The sequence below is a fragment of the Accipiter gentilis genome, chromosome 7 (assembly GCF_929443795.1).
Source record: "Accipiter gentilis chromosome 7, bAccGen1.1, whole genome shotgun sequence".
NCBI lineage: Eukaryota > Metazoa > Chordata > Aves > Accipitriformes > Accipitridae > Astur > Astur gentilis.
This window is the reverse complement of record NC_064886.1, coordinates 32545165-32565290: the sequence shown is the minus strand read 5'-3', so window position 1 is coordinate 32565290 and position 20126 is coordinate 32545165. Positions and strand designations below refer to the sequence as shown.

The following is a 20126-nucleotide window of genomic DNA, read 5'->3' as shown; positions in this document are numbered from 1 at the left end:
TGTAAAGTCACCCTGACTTACCTGTAGGATTGATCAGCTGCAGGGGAAAGATTTTTGGATTCTGTCAGGTGGAGTTGTTTGATTTATTAAAGCAGCATTCACTGCTTGAAAAGCTATTTTACTTCCTCTGCATAAAGGATAGTAGAGCTGTTTTAACTAAACCACACAAACTTAAGGCTAGATGTGACTCCAGTTTCAGAAGTGAAGCACAAACCTAGCATATAAGTAAGATGCTTTACTCTTTCTCAGCTGAATTAACACAATGAGATGCGTTTGTAAATTAAAACCCATTTATTAAACAGTGTTTTTATTGAACTCTGAAGCCACATAGATTGATTGACTTAGCCTATCTGTTCTTGTACAAAATTGATTTTTACTTTTAAGGGGAAAAAAAAATCAGGGATGGAATTTCAAATTTTCTCAAAACTTCTTTCCAACCCTTTCTAACCATCTTCCCCCAACCTTTTCTAACCATCTTCCCCCCCCCCCCCCCCCCCCCTTTTTGATATGCTATACATGAAATTATCTTAAGGCTGAATATAATATCCCTTACTTGAGCTCCTAGTAACTAATGTTAAATTCTCATACTTCAATTCTGTGCTTTATTTTAGGTGGGAGAGGTTTACATGCTGGTTAACACTGCAATGAATCAGGAACCAGTGAAAGAGAATATCCCCTATTCCTGGTCTAAACTGGCACAAATAAAGTCAGACCATTACAAAGCTCTGGCGCATTACTTCATTGCCACTATTCTGTGTGACCATGAATGTAAGAATCGTACATTTTCTATATAGTCATATAAATAATAATAAACACATAAACAGTTATAATTTGGTCTATGAATAAGAACTAGGAGCCAGGAACTTTGGGGTTTCAATATATATTAATTTATAGCCATTTCCCCGTTCAGTTACAAGGCCGTTCTTTTTTGTCCTTTACAGAAGAATGGGAAAGTTCAATAAACTAATTTTGCAGAAACAAAAGAAATACTATATCTGTAATATGCTACTAAATGGTTCAATTCTTGTCAATATGTTCTGGCATATAAGTATTACTTACTGCAGATGATAAAACTGACGGAAGTCCTAAAAACTTGAAATTCCCATTAATATATATGTGTTAAAATGTTTGACTGCATTTGGAGATAAGGTAGTAATAACTACACAGCAATATACCTAAAGGAACAGGGCACCAAGAGATGTGTAATGGTTAATGTTCTATATAAATTATTATAGTGCAGTCTGGTGATGATGAAGATCAGCAGGAGAAAGCTTTGTCCCAGTTGTACGACTACATGCCTGAAGGACTGATGGTTCTCACCGTTTTAAAGGACAAAGTTCAGAGAAAACAATTAGGTAATTGCCAGTTTCACCCAGCTACTAGATACAGTTTGAAAGTTACTTTGTATTTATTGTCTGTGGAGGACAGCCAACAGTTTCTGATTTTTTTTTTTTGTTTGTTTGTTTGTTTTCAGGGAAAGCACATTTACGCAAAGCCATTGTTTACCATGAAGAAGCTCTAAGAGTCTGTGGTCTGTGCAAAAAGCTTCGAAACATCGATGTTCTTCAGGAGGTTCTGACAGCTGCACATAAGCGCTCACTTCTCAAATATGCTCAGCAAGAGACGGAAGATGACTTTCTCAGTCTAATCCAGGCTCCAGATATCCTTCGTAAGTATATACAGCTAGAAATAAAGGGTATCTAACCATACATATGTATGCTTTCATGGAGATATGCCTTTATATATATGTATAGATACATAATATGCATCCATACATAATATAAATAATGTACCAGTTATATACCATACATTTGAGTTCAGATTCCTTACACGTTTCCTCAATCACAGATAAATTATTTTTCTTACAGCTGCTTTACAGTGTGTCTGTCTCTGGCCACATAATTTTCTAGGGTTATTATTTAGAATTCAGCTTTTTTTGGTGGCTATCTTGTGAGCTAGAAAAAATGGGGAAACTTCAAAAGCTAAAATCATACAGGGGAAAACTAATAACTGTTTCTTGTAGCACAGCTCTTATATTGGTCTAAGTTGTTAACTCAATTTGACTGCTATTGGTTCTTCATACCTAAGTCCAGCTCATACAACTCTTATCTCTTTGGAAGCAATGGGAAAGAATGAGCACTGGCTTTAAATATTTTTCAAAGAAAAATTAAAGAGCAGAATAGCATAGTTTGGTTTTGATGGATTGTTTTAAGTTCTCCACAGTGATACTATGAGCTCTGAAGATACTTTTAAGGTAATTCAGATATTTGTCTTGCACATTTCCACAAAAATGAGTTTTTCTACAGCTTGGTAAGAATTTAGGAGAAGTTTCTATCTAGCTTGGAATGCAAGAAAATAAATGTGTATGTCTTTTAACTAATACTTGAGAGAAAATTCATTTGTTTTTCTTTCTGTTTTAGCTAAAACAGAGCACAAAATAGAAACAATCGCTCCTCACTTTTCCAAGGTGAAAGTTAAAGACTTCTTTCACAGGCTGGTACGTAACATGCAAATGCTGACAAACCTCTGTCATTCTGCTAGCAGGTATAAATTTGCTCAACATGAGGGAAGGGACGCAAGTATTTTATGGAGAGATCACTCCTAGCTTCAGAGGTATAAGTCAAACTTGAGACTAGCAAAGAATAAAAATGCTATTTGTACATGGCTTTGCACAGCGTTCATTCTTGATAACCTTCATAAAAGTCCAGTGAAGTTTAAATGGATAATTGCATACAACTTAAAGGCGGGGAGAAACATGTAGTACTGGGAGATAAGCATGCAGAATGTGTAATGTTGTGTGCTACAAAGCCGGTCTTTCAGGTGGCTCGGTGTATACTGGTGGGAAAAGGGAATTTGGAGTTGTGGTTAGGATCAGAATATGCAATGTTCCATAAATCAATTTCTCTCCTCCAAAATAGAGTAACATAGGTCCTTAGAGCCTGCTGCGGCCAAAAGATTCTGCACACCTTAACAGAGATCTGACTCAGAACAACTTGGCAGTTGCTCTCATCCTACTCTGTTTGAAGCATCACCTGAACAGCCATGAAGTCGGGCTGAGCACTTCAGGGGATATCTTAAATTTTGGGAATAAATCTCACTGTTCCATTTCGATGGAAGTAGCTGGAAGTTAACCTGAGTAAAACCTACATAAGATGAGCTTAAAGCATTATAACGTAAAAAATTAGACATGCTTACTTAAAAACGACAGTAAAGCATAATGTGCCTGCTGATATGTTACCTCCAGGGCCCACTGACAGTGTTCTCAGCCAAGCAGAGATGGACGGCTCCACGTACCATTCACATTCACCATGAAGCGGGGGAGCTAGGATTCAGTCTTAAAGGAGGTTCGCCAGTACAGATTTATTGTCTTGATCCAGTTTGTTCTGCAGCAGTAAGTACATTGGTGCAATATTAACAATTTATCTCCAGGCTTTAGAACTACAATCTTTTAAATGTAACTTTAGCTTGTTCATACTAGTGTATGGAGTATTTATTGAGTTCTACTATACATCAGTATAGTCAATTCATATAACCTGAACACGTTTTCAGTGCTAAATACACTTTAGATGTTACAGTATCCGTATCCCTGACATCACATTAAACCAGAGTTGATTTCTTCCTCTGTTTGCACTTAATAGATTAAAAAGTCCCAAATAATAAAAGCAAATGTTATTTGTCATCTAATTCAGGAAGTTAGGAGGGATAAAGGCTTCAGAAAGTAGCAAAAACAAGGGTGAGGATCAGGAAGGGAAGGCAAGGTAGCATGTGCCCAAGGAAAACAGGGGGAGAGAACATATAATTGGCTTCTAATATATTGTTCTTTTGGGGGAAGAAACAAAGGGATAAAGCAGCATGCAGTGATGAGCATACTTTAGCTAGAGGAAAGGCAGAAGCGATCACAGAAGTACAAATAAAAATATTGAAGAAATAGAAGTAAAAACCAGAGAAAATATCTCATGGGGGACAATAGGGTGGCAAAAACAAAGTTTCACTTACTTAAAGAGAAAAGCAAAAGGGACATAAAAAGAGCTAATATGTGAGTATGCCAGAATCACATTTGTCAATGGTAACTCAAATAGGTAATTTGCGTACTTGAAAAAGTTGCATGTTTCTATGTTGCATATACACTTTTGTTCCACATGCCTGACTAGACAATAATTTTTAGCATCTAAGAGGAAAATGACTTTAGGGCAGATACTGTATGATGACAAAACCATTTTCTGCATCTTTATAATTCCACATGATAACCTGTGCAAAATTTTTTTTGACAAGTCGATGGGCCTAAAAGAAGGTGACTACATTGTTTCAGTTGGTGGTGTGGATTGCAAATGGCATGGAGTGAATGAGGTGCTGGAAAAATTCAAAAGCGTGGGAGAGCAGCCCATTGAGATTGAGGTTATCAGTTGCCAGGATACAGCAGCGTCTATGGTATGTAACGAGGCAAATATGTTTTGCAGATTGGATATGTGAGTTTTTTCAGTTTCCTGGCTTCAGTCCCTGATTAATGTTTACTTTCATGTAGTCAGATATCCCACTCTACCAGTGAATATATAAAGCATTTGGGCATGTGTTCAGTTCTGAACAGTCTGTTTAAATCATGACTGACTTAGCAAGCTAAAGTACAGTCTGTGTACATAAGAATGGTTGGGTGGTGGGTTTTTTTTGTAGCGGAGCTGCTTAGATTAATTGCATTATGAATTCCAGGGCGTATTTTATTTTCCCCTAACTTGTCCCAGAGGATGAAAATATCACCCTGTTCAGTATTGGAAAGCCACAATGGAATGAAATAGAACATCCAAGACTACATGCTTACTTTCTATGCACTGTTAACATAAATGATCCATGACTTTTTTATTAGATCATGGATTAATGCATGTATGTTTTTATTGTGGTAGACTTTAACAGTCTAGTCAGTTACTAAGCTGCTGTAGAAGCTTTTGACGAAGGAAAAATTATCACGAGATTAAAAAATGTTAAGCTCTAAATAAGTTTAAGTTATTTGTAGTGTGAGAGAACCTGAAGTTCAGCTAAATCCACTGCTTCATGCTTCTAACATTCCCTGGCAAGCTTAGGCACTGAAGTATCGTTGCCTTGGAAGTGACCAAGGTGCTTTAATTGCTGTTAGCTTTTCTTGTTTTGCTTAAGAAGTTGATTTTCCTTATTGAAAGTAAGAAATTACACACCTGCCACTCCAAACTGCTACTGAAAACAAAAGGCTAGAATATAATCAAATTGTTTCAGGGCATAGCTAAGACAAGACAGAGAAGGCTGTGCCTTCCAGGTATCCCAAAAGAATGTCCTACAGTAGCTCATCATAGTTGCAATCAACATGAAACCTGTCCAAAGACAGCAAAAAGACTCCCCTTCAGAGATTTGTGCAAGAACTGCATACTTAAACTTTCTAGAAAGGTTAGTGTATACATCATATAGTTATGCTAGAAGGCAGTAAGTGCTAAGTATAACGCAACCCATGGAAAAGATTTACAGGTCCCTTTATGCTTTGCGTAGTATACCCTTGAGTCTACATGGGCAAAATACCAGAATCACAGCACTCTGAAGGGCCTTGTGTTCAGTTAGTATGTCATTGGCACAGAAAGCTTGCTGTTGTCTGCCTTGGAAAACTATTTGCACAGTAACCTTTTGTTATCATCAAAATTTTGACCCATTTTGGCTGACTGATTCTTATAATGCTTCTCATTTTCCTACAGCATAGTAAGAGTGCAACTTATTCTGTGGGAATGCAGAAGACATATTCCTTAATCTGTTTAGCCATGGAGGAGGACAAGATTGATCAGACCAAGAAAGTCCCACTGAAACTGCCTTTTCTAAGTTGGGGAACTAAAAATAGACAGAAAGCTGCAAGCACCCTCTGCCTTCCTTCAGCTGTGGCTGGAAGTTCTCAGATTAAGAAGAAGCTTTCTCCCTTCACACTTCTGAATACAGAAAGTTCACTGTACTGAATCTTTCAGAAGGATTTGTTAACATGGTATTTTTCTTTCAAATGTATATAAATATCAATCAATTTTGTCTTTATGTTTGTATAAATTCAGACAAATGCCATTGACTTAATTTACTGTGTATTGAGCCACTATAAAGGTCAGAGACTGGCAAAAACTGTAAAGCTTAAGTATTTAAAGGTTAGAATGAAGTGATTTGGGAGGTATGCAATAACAAGATGTAGATGATAAAGTTGCTTGCATGAGGACTGGATTCCTTCGGAATTCCAAAATACAGTATCATGACTAATTTTTTTATAACTATGATAGATGGGAGTTATTTATTACAAACTTGATGCTGCATGCAAAACAAAAGGGGACACATTAAGGGCTGATTTTGCTTCAAAAGTTCAAAAGTTCAGAGTCAATAATAAATCATTTAGCACTACTTTAAAGAATTATCTTAACAAACCACAGTTGAGAGAGAGTAACGTTATTCAGAGAAACTAGCCTTTTGCCAAGGGCAGTGTCATACGGTTGTGGGTTTTATGCATAGACATTCTCTTTCTGAGAGTACTAGGTGTATTCTACTAAATAGTTAATTCTGGAAGAGAATTAGGAGGCTTAGAAGTCAAAATATCTTTTGAACTACAAAAGGCTTTTACTCTGCCCTTTTTCTGATCTAGGTTACATTTTAAATGCCAGCAGAGTCAATTGTTAAAAACAGCCTTTATTCCAAACATGAAATTATTTAACCTACTTACCATAAGACTTGTATCTCATTAGTCTTGATAAAACTGATAGTTGTGGAACAAATCTCAAAACTGACACATACCAGGATATTGATCAAGAGTACATAAACTGTGGTGATGCTCTAAAATGACAAGTGCTTTTAAGTCTAAGTGGCAGAATATTTATTTACTATCACACCAAGTAAAAAAATCCCAAATAGATATAAAATCCTCCTCTTCCCGTGGGAACAATTAATGAGCAAGTATTGGCTATATATATTAAGGAGGGAGCCAAAAAAAACCCCAAGCATGTGAGCATTTCTTTGAGATTCTTCTATTTTCTGAAATTGAAATTAATTGAAAACTGCTAACACTGTAGTGTTAGTTTAACATTGCCATCTACAGAGTAGATATATGCTGTTTGATACTCAAAACTTTAAAGGGAAAGTTTGTGTCTGGGTGTAAACTTTAAAGTGGTCATTTATTTTTAGTTTCTTTATGTAATAGGTGTAAATATGTTGATGACACTTATTTAAGAATAAAAATCAGATGCTGCCATTTAGTAGTGGCTTTTTGATTCTGCTACAGCTTGTATGACACAGCATAATTTACATGTTTTCACTATCTTGCATGTTTCTGTAACGTTGCTTACAAAGGTCTAAGAAACTGACTTTCTTCAAAGTTTGTTGTGTAATACAGGAACTTATAAATTATAGTCTAAAACTTGCTTCCTTACAAAAAGTGTTAACATATTTTTAGAGTTTCCCTATGAAGGTTACATAAAAAATTGTAAATTATTGTGACTCACCTATCCTTAGTAATGTGCATTTGTAGTAGCATTTCTTTTACACACACAAGCACCTCATTACATAAGTGCCAAGGTTCTGTTATTCACTTCTCTTTAGTTTCAAAAGGGAGTTGAAAATCCTGCTCGACTGCCTTCCTGCTACAATCCAAAACACAAGCAGTATCAAAGCAGCTTTTCACACATCTCCTTTACTGGTATGTAAGGCAAAAGGCAATTTTACCCTCACTAAATACAGTAAGAATCTAATTTAAAATAAAATGCAAGATGTCAGGAAAACCAATCCTCTTTACAAATAACTTTTGAAAAGGTTAATACTGGAAGAACAAGATGAATTATGATCAAAGCTTCCCCATATTATTTTCTTTGTAGCATATATTACAATTCATATTACAATTAATGCATTCTAATTGATATGTCAAAATATATTGTAATTTATTATTGTTATCCCAGCCTATATTCAGACGTGCAACATGAATTAACCAAGATTTTGGATATTAGACACAAGGGAGTAAATTTGATAGCACCCTGTGAACTGAAAAAGGAACAAGAGCAATAAGTTAGTGTAAAGTCAAAGATGTATTCTGGTAGGGCTTTCCACAGGAACTCCAAAAAGTTATAAATCAAAGATATCACTCAAAGCAATGTATGCTAACTTTTTAAAAGCACTGTAACTTGCATTTGCAGTTACTGAGAGGATAACACCACCCAGATATTTAATGAAGTGTTTATTCCTGGAAGACAAAAGTAAGCAAGCAAAGTGCTTTTCCATTATTTTTTTTTTCTGAGGGTACTGAAAAAGACAGCTTTCAGTGTTTTGTACAAGATAAGATAGATGCAAAACATTTTACAGCCCTCTTTCCAAGGCAGTTTTCACAGCCCAATAAGCAGAACAGCTGTAAAGAAGCAGCAGCAGAGTAATATCTAGGCAATTAATCAACACACTCCACTTGTTACTAGGATTATAGAAATTACCATAATATGTGATTATTAAAAACAATTTTATAATTCACAAGAAACAAACAAAAAGTCTTTGTTCTCCATAACATATGTGTGTCCTGTCAGGAACATAAAAAAGTGTGTATTTGTTGTGCTACTGTTTGTCCAACTACTAGCTCAAGCTCTTTGACAGATGTGTTACAAAGCCGGTGGATACTTCCAAACTGTTGCAGTAAAAGCAGAGCTTTTGTTTTCCCAACGCCTGGAATTTGTTGTACCGTCCGAAACACTGATGACTCTGCCAGTTGTGAACACTGTTTACGAAGAAAGGGGTTACTGTTGTGATCCTTACTTTGTTCACGGACCTGAAGCAAAACAAAACCATAAGTGACACTGAGTGCCCTCTGCTGGAGCTCTGCTTTTGGTTTTTAAAATAGTTTTATCTCAAAATTGAGTTCAGTGCAATCACTAGGAAGTTTTAAAAACAAGCTCCCTCCTTAATGCGTGCCCTTATTAAGGGCTTTGATGCAGATCCACAAAGTCTCACTAGGAAACCAACAGTTCCTTAATACCAACCATGAATTAAAACAATTGTTTTGTCATCTTTTTGATGCAATCAGAGAAAGGATAAATGAAAAGAGAAACAGCATAAGAACAGTTTCTCCATCCTGAGACAAAGCAAAATCTCAAGTTCGTTTTGACAGAGAACTTAAGTGAGGGTTGCCTAATGCTATCCAGTGGCACCTCAGTGCAAGATCACATTAACAAAGTCCAGTATCCTATTGTTCAACTTTGTTCTCATATGAGCCCTCTTTCCACTGAACTATACTACCATATTACTGGTGCAGGATATTTATTCTTTACATTCAAACAAACAACAAAATATGTTGCATTCCTTTAAGATCCCAGGTATTCTTTCTGAAATGAGTGATGGTTGTGGGAAAACAGGTGATTCTCCTCATGTCCCATATTTTAATAAATGTTTGTCTACTAACATAGAAACTTACTAGCTGAGTAATAAGTTGAGAAGCTTCTCCTTGATTTGCCACAGGGAGCAACACCATTCCAAGTTCTAGCACAACAAGCTTTTGTACAGCTAAGAAGTACTGATCACTTATTTGGGTTTTCTCCACAATGACAATTCCCCCAAGACTGCTGAGCTGTATTGAAAGGAATAAAGAAGAAAAGACCTTGTTAATGACAAGGTGATGCAATGCAACAGAGAAAATTTCTGTCAAGTGTGAGCTGCCTGAAAGCAAGTGTGAGGAAGAATAGAAGTTGCAGCAACAGTACTGAGGTTTAATACAGCATTATTACAAAGCTGCATCATTTTTCAGGTTTTGGGTAGAAATTATCACAAAGTTTAGCTCCACTAGAATTTAAAAATAACACAAGAAGAATGTTTTCGGAAGCACAGAATAAACAAATACCTTTCCTTTTCTCTTTATGTAGTACTTACATTTCTAAACCGAACCAATCTTCGTTTGAATTCATCCCCTGCGACCAAATCTGCTTCAGAAATATATAAAATGCAAGTTCTGTTTGAAAGATGAAAATCCACAAGTCCCAAGTCATCTTCAAAGATGAGTCTAATTTTCCCTTAAGGTGAAATTGTTAAAAGAAAAAATACAGTAGTTAAAAATATACTAATAATTACTTCACAGCACAACCTTCCTAATGTGTCAATAATTCTAGTGACTTGATGTATTGGTTTTGTTTGGCAAGGTTTTGGTAGCGGGGGGAGGTTACAGGGGTGGCTTCTGTAAGAAACTGCTGGAAGCTTCCCCTGTGTTCGAGAGAGAGAGCGAGCCCATATTAGCCGGCTCTGAGACGGACCCGCCGCCGGCCAAGGCCGAGCCAATCAGTGATAGTGGTAACGCCTCTGTGATAACATTTTTAAGAAGGAAAAAAAGTGGGGACGGAGAGAAACTGCCGCCGGAGTGAGGAGTGAGAACATGTAAGAGAAACAAGCCTGCGGACACCAAGGTCAGTGAAGAAGGAGGGGGAGGAGATGCTCCAGGCGCCGGAGCGAAGATTCCCCTGCAGCCCATGGTGAAGACCCTGGTGAGGCAGGCTGTCCCCCTGCAGTCCAGGGAGGTCCACGGTGGAGCAGATCTCCACCTGTAGCCCGTGGAGGACCCCACGCCGGAGCAGGTGGGTTCCCGAAGGAGGCTGTGACCCCGTGGGAACCCCGCGCTGGAGCAGGCTCCTGGCAGGACCTGCGGATCTGTGGAGAGAGGAGCCCACGGAGCAGGTTTTCTGGCAGGACTTGTGACCCCGTGGGAGACCCGCGCTGGAGCAGTGTGCTCCTGAAGGACTGCACACCGTGGAATGGACCCATGCTGGAGCAGTTCGTGAAGAACTGCAGCCCGTGGGAATGGCCCACGTTGGAGGAGTTCGTGGAGGACTGTCTCCCGTGGGTGGGACCCCACGCTGGAGCAGGGGAAGAGTGTGATCAGCCCTCGTCCTGAGGAGGTGAAGCGGCAGAAAATAACGTGTGATGACCATAAACCCCATCCCTGTCCCCCTGTGCCGCTGGGGGGGCTTGGTGGTGAAATCCGGGAGGGTAGTTGTGCCCGGGAAGAATGGAGGGGTGGTGGGAAGGTGTTCTGAGATTTCATTTTACTTCTCATTACCTTGCTCTGGTTGATTTGTAATAAATTGAGTTAATTTTGCAAATTGAGTCTGTTTTGCCCGTGACGGTAATAGCGAATGATCTCTCCTGTCCTTATCTCGACCCGCGAGCCTTTTGTTATATTTTCTCTCCCCTATCCAGCTGAGGATGGGGGAGTGATAGAACGGCTTTGGTGGGCACCTGGTGTTCAGCCAGGGTCAACCCATCACACTTGACAACAAACTTCATATTCTTTAAAAGCCTTTCTGCTCTTTAAGCAACACTGGTACAAGCAATCCAAAGTACTGTGCCATGCTTTTAGTAATGCCAGTTAATAGCACTTCCACATTACAGAACTGAAAGTGCTATAGCTTCTCAGTAAACTCTGGACTTGAACAAAAACATCACATGCTATTCTGAAAGGCTCATCTTAATTTAGTTTGCTGTGCCAACAGATGATAGGACAGTCCTAGTGTCTGTGTAAACTGAAGGGACTTCAGTGGAGATGCTTATTCAGAATAGCCCCACTGCTGTGGTTCCCAAGAAGCAGATACTTCTGCTTCTTCTCTACTGTGCTTAACAACTATGTTAATATGACAGAACTGATACATAGATACACGATAGACAAGCAGGAATTTTCAGCCTGCTAACATAGGCTGTACCACAAATATGGGACCAGTCAGGCAGACAGTAATGCATATGCTAGCCATTCTTAACAATACCGGGTGATACAGGGGAATGCTTTGCCTGAATTGTTTTTCCTCTTCCAATTTGTTTGTGCTTACCTTGTAGCCGTTGGGCTATCTCTGACCCTCTCCACTTCTGATTTCCAATCACATGTCCATAAGGGACAACTATAGATCCTGCTGTCACAGGAAAATTTGCTTTCGTTGTCATGAGACCTCCTCTAAATCTTTACTTCAGTAGCAGCTACACCCTAGAAAGAAACGTGGAAGAGATATTAACACATTTTATAATCCTGTTCCAAACAATTTTATTATTAAAATTTATAAGATGTAATACTCTGGAAGAAACACCATCTTAACTGTCCCTGAAGCTACCTTACAGTTATGGTTAAGATATCAAAATCAGTAAGCATCTCTGTTAACTTAAATACAGGCTGTTGGTTTGCAAATTCCACTCCCAACTTTGCCAGTCGATCTGAAACACCTGAATTAAGGCACACAGATGGTAAAAAAACCACACCACCTTTTCTATGCCTTGCTGGGAGAAAGCCTGCTTCAATTACAAAGCTGTCTCCAGAGGCATCTCCAGCCCTTAGCTCGCAGAACTTTCCAGACAGATTAGAAGGCAGCTGCTGCGAGAGATTATTTTCATGTTTGTCAGCTTTATGCGGTGTTCTGACTGTAGGGGGAAACGGGAGTCTTTGAGGCTAAGGCACGATTTGAGGAGAAGAGCCAAAGACGAACCGGTACCGCCGCAAACACCACCGCCCTGAGCCACTACCTCCTGCAGGCCGGCCCAGAGCGAGCCCTCACCGGGGGCCCGCTCTGAGAGGAGCAGGGGACGGCCCCAAGGGCGGCCGCCGGCCCACCGCTGACCTGCTCAGAAGAGGCCGAGCTCCGTCCCGGGCGCCCCGACCTTTCAGGGGTCGCAGCCGCTCCTCCGGAGGCCGCAGGGGACGCGACGACGGAGACCAGCCGGGAAGGGAACCCCACCGGGCTCTCGGGAGAGGCGTCTCCTCACGACTACCAGACGAACAGCCCGCCTCAGAGCGCGCGCCTGGCTGACAGCGCCGGCCACAAATAGGAAGCGAGAGCTCTGCCGCCCGTGAGCGAATGAGGAGGCCGGATGGGGCGGGCCTCGCCACTGGTAGGTTGCTAAGGCCGGAGGAGAGGCGAGTAAGGCGCGCGCTGATTGGGGGAGCGCGAACCCGCAGCGAATCCGCCGCGCCGTTGTTACCAGTGGGTCGCGAGGGAGGAAGCGTCCCTAAGCGGGGAGAAAGCAAGTCAGGAGGCAGCGGCGGAGATCATCCCCTACTCGGTCCCGATGGCGTTTAGCTTCAGGAGAGGCCGTAAGGGCCCCTTCGTGAGTATCGCTCCGTCCAGGGCGGGTCGCCGTCCCCGTGAAGCAGGGTCTGCGGGGGAGGCGGGCGGCCGTGCCCGGGTGGGACGAGCGGAGGCCCCCAGGGAAGGCGGCCGCGTCGTGTGGCTGCCGCCGGTGATCGCTGTGAGCCGTTCGACTGAAGTGAAAAACGGGGAGAAAAATAAACCCTAAGCAAAGAAAAGAAGGTGTCCGGAGGCCGGGCTCTGGTGCTCTCCTTTCTCTCAGTCCTGGCGCCCTCCCCCTCCAGGGAGGCCTCTGGGTTCTGGCGGGGGCCGGAGCCCCCGGAGTGGAAGTGCAGCTCGCTCGCTTCCCGCGATCTGTTGTTGTTTTGCTTTTACTGTGGGATGACAGCCTCCTTTCACCTCAGCTGTATTCCCCGGTGATCATAGTAAGACCTCTGCAGCCAACAGCCTTTAGTAAACAAAATGGTGCATGCCAGACAGACTTCCAAAATTAGGGAGAAGTGCATTTGCAAGATAGGACCAAGTAAAAAGACAGTCTTTGTAATGCACCATTTAGTTATTTGTCACAGCTTCCTGTAAAGACAGAAATATTTCCCAGTTCACCTGTTCGTTATCCTATTGGAGAAGACAATTAAAGAATAATTGCAAAAAAAAAAAAAAATCTGTAGCAGAAATAGCAGAAACTTAGCCTGGTTTACTCCACAGAAAAGTAACATATGTCTGAAGGTGATGGACTTTATTATGACATAGTATTTTCTGATGCCTAGAGAACAACACTGGAACAGGTTGCTCAGGGAGGTTGTGGAGTCTCTACATTTGGAGGTACTCAAAATCCAACTAGACAGTTTCCCAAGCAGTCCTTTCTAGTTGACCCTTCTTTGAGCAGGGACTTGGACTAGGCAATCTCCAGAGCTCTCTTCCAACCTCAACCGTTACGTGATTCCATTCACAGTACTAGTTGTAGGGAACGCTGGTCCCGGTTTTACTGAGCCATTATTTAGTGTTATCCTTTTGAAAAAATTGTTGGGTTCGCTGATAAAAATGCATTAGGATTTATTTTTTTTTTAAATTCGGGTTGAACCTCTGACTGCAAGACTTATTTAATGATAGTTTTTTTTCTTCCATCTCATACTGCTATGACTGAGGATTACTTCTGACAGACAGATTCTTTCTACACGAAAGGGACTAATATTGTTACTCTGAAGCAGGGTTCAAGTATTTTGAAAAAAGTTGATTTCTAGTACTCTTTTTTTCTTGTGTATATATGCAGGGAAAAAAAACCCCTTGAATTGAGTAGGTTAAAATTCTGTTTTTCCAGGTTGTGATAGAGTGGGTAGAAAACCTACAATCATGGGTCTTACGTAAATTACATTTCTAACCTTCATTAGTAGCTCTTCATACATCTTAAAAAGTTAAACTTGGAACCATTTCAAGTCTTCTATTTACATTAATTGCATGTAATTGTTCTTCCTTTTTATATTATTTTGCATTGTTAGTTTTTGTGCATGTTCAATTCTGTGTTTTTTTTCATTGTGATCCTTAAAGTCATCATCAACTAATTTTATTTTAAATTATTTAGAAACATATAGCTCATGGCCTGGTCCCTGCTGCTACCATAGCTCCTAAACCTGCAGTTCCCCGCACCCCTCCCCCTCGTAGTCCAAACCCTTCTCCAGAAAGGCCCAGGTAGGTTTTGAATTTTGGTTTTTTGCTTCATCAACTACAATAGCATACTAGAAAAGCATGATTAGAATAATTGCATGTCCTTGCAGCAGTATTTACATAAACCTCTTCATAAATAGAATATATTTTTAACTGGGGCAGTTCCCTTCTTTGAACTTTAAAGATACCTATTTTTCTCCCACTCCTAAGCAAGCTAAAAAATTAGAACAATAACCATTATGAATATGTAACTTATAAATCTGAGTTAATTAAAGACAAATGAACTATTTAAAGTTAGGGCCGTTTTGAATTTGGCTGCTACAGCAGAGTGTAAGACTATAGCAGTACTAGTACTGTGAGTCAGGAAATTTTAACTCATGACAAAAGCATAAATTAAATGTTACTAACATGCCATTTTATTGCATATTAAAAAAAGCAGGGACTTAAAAAACTGGCATGTAAAACTGTGTTGGATTGGATTTGAGTTAGCTATAAAGGCAAGTTAAAGAGAAAATACGAATTTATTTTTCTTTTCATTTGTAGTTTATTACAGTTTTTCTTTTACATTTTCTCTGTGTTTAGTTCAATTCTAGTTGTTTTCTATGGTCTTTCTAGTGTCTGTAACTTTCCTCCTTAATCCTAGTTTGTTTCTTCTTCCTTTTTGACCTACAGCTGTTGTTATTCCTGTTACAGTCCTCACCGTTTCTCTCCTTTAATCTTTTTTCCTACTTGTTTTTTCCTCTTCATCTCACCCTTCTCTGTACTCCGCAGCATCCCACAAATAGACATTTCTATCTACTTATGCTTGCCCTAGTTTGCAACGTGCCAGCATTTGTTAACAGCTCCAGAGTCATCAGTAAAAGGTTCGGAGTAGGGAATAATCGAAACTAGGAGACAAAATAGCAGAATGTGGAACACTTTTTCAACACAATGCCAGGTAGTATTGTTATGGCTAAAGTAAATGCTAAGTACCGTAAATTATCGATGTAAATTTTGGGAATGTAACCTAGTATATTCCATGATTTTCATGCACGTGATTTGGGAAAACTGATAGGTATTGTACTTTACTCTTAGATAGCTGTGCGACGATAGCTTGTGCAGTTTTGCGCTTTACTTTGGGAGTTAATAGTTTATAACCAGTCCCTTAGGACTTTCAGTGGTATTTATGCTTGTTAACTGTGAACCTTTTGCTTTGCTTAAATAGTGAAGACCTTTTGCTATAGAAAAAAAAAAAAATATGGAGCACAGAGAAAACATCAGTATTGTTTCATTGCTTTATTCTGTTTTCTTCCAGATCTGCTCTAGCAGCAGCTATCCTTGCAACAACACTAACGGGGCGCACTGTTGCTATTCCTCAGCCTCGGCAGCGATCGCTTTCTGAAAGTGATTCCACCTATGTGGAACAGGAATGTTTTGAACCATATGCGACAGTCACAGAGCTCAGAATGGGGTAGTGTATACTTTCTGTTTTGATATACTAGAAATAGAATCTTTCAATGATACAATTTAACAAAGAGTTACAGCAAACTCCTGCTCTTATAGCCACTTTTTCTCTCCCCACATCCTAAATTGGGTCTGCAGTGTCTACAGTCTTTACTCCCTTTCTTGTAAAGTGATGTCATGCATACAGTCTTCAGAGAGGGAGATTTGGATTGTACAAGAGTCACAAGTAAAACCATATATTATTTCTGCCAAATGATGATCAATTATACAAACAGTTAATCACTGAGGAATCATCTGAATTACATGTTGGATATTTCTTTTGTGCTAAGTAATTATTTCAGGTTCTGCTTTCAGTGGAATTAGCAATGTTCTATCTCTACTCTGGCATTTTTTTTTAAGATAGAGAAGAAAATGTAGCTCCAGTGTTAATCTTCTATTTTAAAGCATACACATAGGCTTGATTCATTGTTTGCAGCTAATAGAAGCTTAGATGTCTATTTGTGTTGGCTGACTGGACTTGTGTATATTTTAAGACTGATGGTTCTACTTTACTAGTGTTTGGGGGTTTTTTTTTGGAAGAGTAGCAACTCTGAAACAGGCTTTAAACTGCTTTCTACTTGCAGGCCCAACTGGAAACTTGATGGTAGTGACAGATCTCCTGTGCAGTCCCTGGAAATATCAAGCAATTATCGTGAAGATGAGGACATGGATACCTATCTTTCAGATGCTGACAAAGAGGCAGAGTCCAGCTGTCAGAGTAATGAGAAGAGGGGAGAAAGCTTTAGCACCAATGCTATTTATGCTGTTCCCTGCAAAAATAAAAAGGTAGGATTTTCAAATGTGTTATTTCCTTTACAGTGTTTTAATATGTTAATGCAAATATTAATTACTTCTAAGGTTTTTCATTCTCTTCTTACTCTTCAGAGATTTATTCAATTTTTATTTCACATGCTTCCTTTTGTGGCTCATTTACACGAGTTAGGTTTGTTTGTTGATCCTCACAGATTCCATATCTTTGGTTATTAGGAGCCTTTTCTTATTAGGAAAACACTGGTATTCCTTTTAAATGGTGAAAGCTTAGTTAATGATTCAGACCTATATAGAGACGGAGATTCAGTATCAAACAAAATAAATTATCTTGTTATTTTGAAGACCAATGGATTTTTCTATGTTATGGTTTTGGGTTGTCTTAACCACCAATAAGCAGCTTCATACTCTTGAAGCACATTTAAAGTCCAGTCCAAAATTTAACAAAAATTTAACAAACAGGAAGAAGTAACTGAGTAGTAAAGAGACAATAAAATGGTATGTTTGTGAAAGAAATCAGAAAACACCCCAGGTGAAGAGATAGTAGTCAGTAAGAAGAGAGAAGGGGGCGGGCAGGGAAAAAGGGAGTGAGTAGAATATGGGGGACACTGGTATGCAATCAACAGGGGAAAAACAGAGCAGGCAATGTTAGAAATTATTCCTGAATCCCTCAGTGCTGTGATACAGTAGATAAATGGTGGATCTTTTATTAAGAGCAAGTTCAGATACGACACAGCAAACAAGCAAATGTAGGATAATTTCACAGGCTCTTGTGACTCAATAAGGTGACAGGGAATATTGCCCTGTGAACTAATGACGATCATAGTTTCCTACCTCTTGTTGATCACTGCAGGATTTAGATTTTATCTACACAGAGCCCTGAAACAAATAAAAAAATGATGTCTTGTAATTTGTGACCGGGACATTAGTACACTAAAGATTTCATACAGATATTGAGACGTGGGCTATTTTAACAGTGTTACCATGATTTAGATTGGCTTGTCTTATTTTTACATAGGAAGAGTTTTCACCATCTCCTAGTACTAATGCTGACAAGAAAGAGGTGCCTTCTCAGGAAACTGAGTTTCAGGTGCTGGTGGATGAGTCAAATGTGCAAACAGAAGGTAAATAAACTTACTTTAAGTCAAAATGCCATATGTTTTTAATACCCATGGGAAAAAATAATTTTTTAATAAAATACATTTAATACTACATGATAGTGATGTAATCCTTTTTTTTTAAGAAGGGCAATGAAAGAAATGCTACTAAATACTTAGCCATTTCTAGTAGTTACAGAAAACTAAAAATCTGCATAAAGAGGGAAGATTGGTCTATATTCACTGTATAACTAAAACTCCTAAACATCCACTATCAACCAGTGTAAAAAGGGTTGCGGGGGCGAAGAAAGTTTTGTGAACTCTTTGTCTAGTATGGTCATTCTCTATTCTGTTGATACATGTGCCAGAATCAATCCTGTTTATACTCTGGAAACTATTGGAGTGTTACTGTGCTCAAAAAGTGGAAAAAAGTAGAAACTATCAATGTTAAAAAAAAAAAAAAAAGCTAAAGAGATAGAAGAAAACATTTTTAATCAGTCACTTTTCTTGGATAAAAAAGTGTCATGTCTGAAAATCAGCAGTAAGTATTTTTTTTTTTTTATAATCAAATGGCATGATTCTAGGATTGTTTATCTTTTCTACAGAAGTTGTATCATTCTTGCAGTCTTTTAAGGTCTGGGCCTGACCATCAGGTCACAGAGGAAGGTTCTGACAGAACAGAGAGCTGAACATGATCGTCAGTCTCAGGTTATCACTCTAAGCTCTGAATTGTTAAGCTTCACAAATAATTTTTTTGCAATAAGTAATTTCTTTAGATCAGGGACATTTCATTCATAACTGGACTTGTCATTAAGCTATTTTCTTGAAACAATAGAATATTGTGCAGAAAAAAATTATGACGAGAGCAAGACCAATCTACCTGCATAAGAGTTTTATTGCATAATTATCTTGTCCATTATTTTAAAATCAGGAAAACAGGAAATCAGAATTTTTTCCAGAGCTGCAAAATGCAGTTTTTACAGAGAATGGCAGCACTCTAGTAGGTATTGGATAGGAAAGAGGAAGCAGAACTGAGTCCATTTTGAAAAATCTTTGTCTTTCTAAGTTTTATTCATGTTGGATCCCAGTGTTGTTTAAATGTTATTTCAGTAGAGTTATTTGAAAAGCTTTGTAGAGAACAACATCCAGAAAGAATGGGTTGCCTTGATAAAACCATTTGGGAAGTGGATGTGTTAAACTAAAAAGAATAGGATATATAAACTGTCTCTAATCCCTCTTCTACATAGTAAGTGCTACAGATCTTGGAAGCGGTCAGATTTGCACTTGCCTTGTTCAGAGTTGCAACAGGATTCAAGCACAGTAAAATCTATGAAAATATTTCATTTGTCCTTTAGTCAAATTCTAAAATAATAGTGGAAGACAAAAATACAGCTTAATTTATTCCATAGTTGCATCTATACAGTGTGAGGTAAAGTAAGATCTCGCATCAGTATCCTGATACACTGTGAAAGAGATAATGGAAAGATAGTGATCTGATTTGTGGTTTTGGGAGGACTTTCTTACATTTATTTGCAGTATATAATACGTGTGCTTACGTGAACATATGAACCCTTACAGTTTATGGACTTACAGATACTTTTGTTTTTATTTGACTGAAAGATCTGTTTTTCTTTAGCAGAAGACCAACATCTTGGCTTGAATTTAAAGGTAAGACTTATATGAAAGTTGACTTGTGATGCATTTTGGAAAAAAGGGTGTTATAAATTTCTGAGAGTTTACAGTCACTTAAAAGAATACTTACTGCCACTAGGGAATCCTTTTTGGAGTACAAGAATGGATAATCATTCCTTTTGAAAAAATATGACTTTATAGGCCATACAAAAGTTGGGTGGGGTTTCTTTGGTGGTTTGTTGTGGGTTTTTTTTGTTAATATATCTTCTGTTGTTCCTCATGCAAAAGAAAGAAACTGAGAGTGGGAGACATCATGTTATAGCAAGAGATAGCTCTTACTGATAATTTTCAAATTCTGAGCCTGGCTTCACCAGACTTTTATCTAGTTTTCCAGCTGGGCCCATTTGACTGCTTTCATAAGCTTGAAAAA

At 38.9% G+C, this 20126-nt stretch overlaps 3 protein-coding genes across 12 annotated transcripts in view; 2 read left to right on the top strand and 1 right to left on the bottom strand.

Moving 5' to 3' along the window:
* RHPN2 (rhophilin Rho GTPase binding protein 2) overlaps positions 1-7225 on the top strand; it is a 30706-nt gene extending 23481 nt beyond the window's left edge. The window contains exons 9-15 of the mRNA XM_049804678.1: positions 612-768; positions 1236-1355; positions 1475-1669; positions 2421-2497; positions 3245-3391; positions 4273-4428; positions 5709-7225. Of these exons, the coding sequence (XP_049660635.1) occupies positions 612-768; positions 1236-1355; positions 1475-1669; positions 2421-2497; positions 3245-3391; positions 4273-4428; positions 5709-5960 (1104 nt within the window). The 3' untranslated portion in view covers positions 5961-7225. The remainder of the gene's footprint in view (positions 1-611; positions 769-1235; positions 1356-1474; positions 1670-2420; positions 2498-3244; positions 3392-4272; positions 4429-5708) is intronic.
* A 613-nt stretch (positions 7226-7838) lies between these two features.
* FAAP24 (FA core complex associated protein 24) lies at positions 7839-12741 on the bottom strand. Of its 2 annotated transcripts, none has more exons than XM_049804684.1 (5): positions 12588-12741; positions 11811-11962; positions 9871-10010; positions 9419-9571; positions 7839-8776 (listed from the first exon to the last, which is right to left on the bottom strand). In XM_049804684.1, exons 2-5 carry the CDS (start codon positions 11920-11922, stop codon positions 8534-8536), a joined length of 648 nt encoding a protein of 215 aa, XP_049660641.1. In that variant the 5' UTR covers positions 11923-11962; positions 12588-12741; the 3' UTR covers positions 7839-8533. The 2 variants fall into 2 exon arrangements, with proteins under 2 accessions (XP_049660641.1, XP_049660640.1); XM_049804683.1 differs by lacking the exon at positions 12588-12741 and adding an exon at positions 12235-12362.
* Positions 12742-12969: 228 nt separating this feature from the next.
* CEP89 (centrosomal protein 89) overlaps positions 12970-20126 on the top strand; it is a 38795-nt gene continuing 31638 nt past the window's right edge. For 3 of the 9 annotated variants that reach the window (XM_049804659.1, XM_049804662.1, XM_049804668.1), the window contains exons 1-6: positions 12970-13074; positions 14635-14741; positions 16012-16167; positions 16784-16985; positions 17986-18091; positions 19701-19732. In XM_049804659.1, coding sequence (XP_049660616.1) covers positions 13036-13074; positions 14635-14741; positions 16012-16167; positions 16784-16985; positions 17986-18091; positions 19701-19732 — 642 coding nt within the window. In that variant the 5' untranslated portion in view covers positions 12970-13035. The other 6 variants (XM_049804661.1, XM_049804660.1, XM_049804663.1 and 3 more) reach the window with 6 other exon arrangements.